Consider the following 3,333-nt stretch of genomic DNA (forward strand, 5'->3'; position numbering starts at 1 on the left):
TTAAACGCCGCCAGAAACAAGCAGCGGCTCAAGTATAAGAAGAATCTGTTCGTCTAAGGGCGCATCCGGATCGCCGGACGATCGCCAGCCAACGACGTCCCCTTCCATCTGACATATAGCCTAGCCGCCTGGGTTCGAAAGTATACGTGTGTGTGATGTTGTGTGTGGGTAAGTGTAGTACGACTAGATCTTCCTAGAGACTGCTGCAAGGATGAGAGAGCGCAGCATTGCAACCTTAGATTAGTTTGTGCGCCCCCCCATAGCCAGTATTCTTTTGTTTGTTTAATCGTCAATGTACGAGCACATGTACCACCCCGCCCACACACACACACTTCATGCATCTTCGCTATAAAGGATATCGTAGAGGAAGGTGATTCGGTAGTGAGGTGCGCACGAACGGCCATTGCGGTTTCTACTACGCACTATGCACCACTACCGATTATCGCTTGACGCATATAAGTGCTTATTATACATAGCATCCTTGCCAAGTGCTCTATTTACCGATCTATACGCATAAACCTAACCTTAGCTACCAATCGGCCACAACTCCATAAGCCGTATGGTTGGATTGTTTTGATCAGTTCTCGCTCTTATTGCGATACACATTCCAGAGGCCAGATCTGGAGCGTTTGTCCTGCGTAGCGCTGGTATGGTAGTGGGTGTAATCACACCTCCTCTGGGGTGGCCTTGGTTGTACTGTTGCCAACACCACCAACGCTACATAGTATTACCAAGTCGCGGAAAGTGACCCGATTTTGGAGGATCCGATGTTTGTGCCAGCTTCCGGAAGAGTAGCTTTCACGGGCTGGACATTTTGATCCCCTTCCCCCGTGACGACTGCGCTTCCGGTTATCTCAATCCGATCGCACAACCGTGTGCGGTGTTGGATCACACCGGCATCCGGACTCCATCGTCTAGATTGATCTCAATATATCTGGCTGAACTTTTACTTGTGCCATGCACACCTTCATTTACCATGTTTGCTGATGCGTTAGGTTACGATAGACTTATTGGTCGTGTAGCGCCGTTTTGTTGACTTTTTGTGCGCTCCTTAGGGCATTGCACAAGAAGGGAGTAGAAGTAGGATGATCTTTAACCGTACCAGTTACTCCATCTTACAAACCATAAATATTTAACGCTATATTATAATATACAGCCAATAACAGAGTAAATGTAAACACATTTAAAACACAACCGACGACAAAAGCAACAACAACAACAACAACAACAAGAACAACCAACAGCGGCAGCAGCAGCAGCTACCAAACAAGAAAAGTAGAAGTAACTGCAGACACATATACATTTATATTTTTATATGATATGAAACTATATTTATATACGCATCGAAGCAAAACAACCGCATTAAAAAAGGAAACATTAACTTATTGAAATAACATTTGCGTACCATTACGTAGTTGATAGATTTATAGCGATAAATAAGAGATCCATACTTTATTGTAAACCATAATTTATTGTAAACCTACCTATCTAATGAATGAAAAAACAAACCACACACACAGAAACAACAAGATCAGATAAAAGCTGGAGGGGTGAGCTGAATAAAATATAGTATTAATAAACAGTCAGTGAACCATGGCAGCCGGAACCGGCGGAGCGGGGTAAGACAAATTAACCAAACAATTGTCATCTAGTGGAAAAATAGGATGTTGAAAACAACTTATGGGCTTAATGATACCTTATATAGTGTTATGATAACAAAAACGTAATGTTTAAGTAAAAGGATTAAACAAAAAAAAAACAGAGCTAAACCACCAACAACCAAACTAAAACTAGATGAATATGTAAGATGTGATATTTAGAATTAGATACAAATTTGGCCTTTAAGTTTTCTTTGTACGCGAAAAGGGTGAGAAGTTTTTTCGTGAGGAAATGAGAATGAGTATGGCCGTCTACAAGGGTAACTTTATAACAGGGATGGGCAGAGTTACTTGGAAGGAAGGAGGTGCAATGGGGTTATATTTCTTAGTGGGTGAAAGGCAGTGACCGACCGCTGAAAAAGGGGGTTGGGATGGCTATGTTTTTTGCTTCATTTAGCCAAATTTAGCAAACGAGCGCGAACACATCTCGCATAGCGGTGTTGCAGTGTCCGTCAATGGCGATGTTTTTGAGGGCATGTACCATTTCTGTTTATCGCTCTTACGATTTCGTTATGCTTTCCGATAGGTCAACTCTACACTCACGGATATACATTAATATCGTTGAAGTGGTGCGGTTCGCAAATGACTCAGTTCAGTCATGATTGTAACAGTGAAGAAACAAAAGATACAACCATTCTCTCGGATGAGTTGAATGAAAAGAAGGTTTGACGTGGGAAATTCATTAGCCATCATAGATTATGAAATGTTTCGAGATTGATTGAGGAACGAACAAACCAGCACTAGGAAGTAGATGTCGCTTTTGAACGTTTCTGTTTGCCAATCAGTAACCGATGCATTCGAGACGCTCTCGGCTATCACCCTCCGTGCCCGGATTTTGTTTTGCACTTTATTGTGTATTTTGATGCCTTTTTATAGAAATTCTATTAGCAATTAGCGACTGTATTGCCGTTTGTTTTGATTCCACTATTCACATTTCTTTTTTTCTGCTTTGTCATGCCACTTAAAAGTATTCGTACTAAGGTTTCTGTCCTTAATTTCTGCTAAATGTACGCCCTGCACTGTACGCCTCTGCGACCATGGATTATGTTGGAGGGACGGGGGAGGGCGGGTTTACTTACTTGGCTGCCATGAGCGCGGGGTTCTTTGTCCAGGACCTCCGGGGGTTTAATTTGGCTTAATATGCGACTTTTATTAAGCAATATCAACAGAACGAAAGGTCGTTGCTTAATTCTGCGGCTAGGCTCGAAAAACGGTATTGTTTTTTGATGGCTATTTTCACACAAGCATGACTTTCGTTTTCATCAGTTGTCTTAGTTATTTGCCTGTTGATAAACATTTACTTTCGATTGACTCGTTCGTATACGCTTTATACTCTTAATCCATATTTTTATGTGACCCAATTTCGTTTTTTAGTCCCACAAAGGATGTTATCTCGTATTATACTCTACTGGTTTTGCTGCACTTGTACGTGTTGTTTACCGCTTCTTTAATTCCCGTTTTACCCTTTTGCATTCGTAAAGAACATCGTAATATGTTTTGATCTTTCCCAGTTTTCGATGTCTTTCGTGCAACAAACAAACCCTCTTATATCTGTCGATGTGAACTTTTAACTGGTGCTGCTTCTTGTTTCGCCGTGTGGACTCTATCCTACCACCAAACCAACGTGGACTTAAGATAAATCAACAAACAAATAAAAAAAAAAAAGAAGGTCCTA

At 41.5% G+C, this 3,333-nt stretch overlaps 1 protein-coding gene across 1 annotated transcript in view; it reads left to right on the forward strand.

The window, feature by feature from the left end:
- Positions 1-1,896: 1,896 nt before the first annotated feature.
- Positions 1,897-3,333, forward strand: part of LOC131290462 (uncharacterized) — a 5,206-nt gene continuing 3,769 nt past the window's right edge. The window contains exon 1 of the mRNA XM_058319611.1: positions 1,897-1,918. Coding sequence (XP_058175594.1) covers positions 1,897-1,918 — 22 coding nt within the window. The remainder of the gene's footprint in view (positions 1,919-3,333) is intronic.

This window comes from Anopheles ziemanni, chromosome X (genome assembly GCF_943734765.1).
Source record: "Anopheles ziemanni chromosome X, idAnoZiCoDA_A2_x.2, whole genome shotgun sequence".
Lineage (NCBI taxonomy): Eukaryota > Metazoa > Arthropoda > Insecta > Diptera > Culicidae > Anopheles > Anopheles ziemanni.